The 663-nt window shown below is 37.4% G+C and overlaps 1 protein-coding gene across 2 annotated transcripts in view; it reads left to right on the top strand.

Moving 5' to 3' along the window:
* The window catches only part of LOC106872586 (cytochrome P450 3A30), a 24,542-nt gene that overhangs the window by 13,590 nt on the left and 10,289 nt on the right, over positions 1-663 (top strand). For both annotated transcript variants that reach the window (XM_014919619.2, XM_014919620.2), the window contains exon 5: positions 464-612. In XM_014919619.2, coding sequence (XP_014775105.1) covers positions 464-612 — 149 coding nt within the window. The remainder of the gene's footprint in view (positions 1-463; positions 613-663) is intronic.

Raw genomic sequence — 663 nt, 5'->3', positions numbered from 1 at the left:
TATTTCTTACTCTGAAATTTACTCATATAAGTTGTCCTTACACACACACACACACACACACACACATTTATATACCTAATCTCAAAAGTATTTGTTGAAAATTTCATTAAAAATATCCATTTTTCTGTAGTTATGAGGAAACAAAGTCAGTGAGGCACACTTGTGTTGGTATGCCAATGATATTATCAAAGTACTTACAAAGAAATGCTGAAAAGTTCTTGGCTTTGGTGAAAAGAAAACACAAGAGGATCAGTTAATTATGATTTTTTTCAACATATTCCCCTCTCAGATTCACACACTTATTGCAACTGTCCTTCAGTTTTTCTAAGCCCTGTGAAAGACCTTGGAAAGCTGGGCCTACAACCAAGCCTTTCGTGATACCCTTAAAGCCAGGAACTTTGCAGCACCCTCCTCGTGGCCGTTCAATGCTTTGTGTTTTATTAATCATGGCTATTCTTTTCAGATATTGTAGCAGTTATACAATGGACATTATTGCTGCAACTGGTTTTGGTATTGAAATCAATTCCCAGATGAACATGAACCATCCATTTGTGCTCCATGCGAAAGCTCTCTTTAAACCTGGCTTCCTCAAATATTTGATTGCTCTTACATGTAAGCCATCATTGTTTCATTTGCTTCTGGAATGCATGTGTGTGGGGGGGG

This window comes from Octopus bimaculoides, chromosome 26, assembly GCF_001194135.2.
Source record: "Octopus bimaculoides isolate UCB-OBI-ISO-001 chromosome 26, ASM119413v2, whole genome shotgun sequence".
NCBI lineage: Eukaryota > Metazoa > Mollusca > Cephalopoda > Octopoda > Octopodidae > Octopus > Octopus bimaculoides.
The sequence above is the reverse complement of the archived record's forward strand: the minus strand, read 5'-3'. Positions and strand labels throughout refer to the sequence as shown.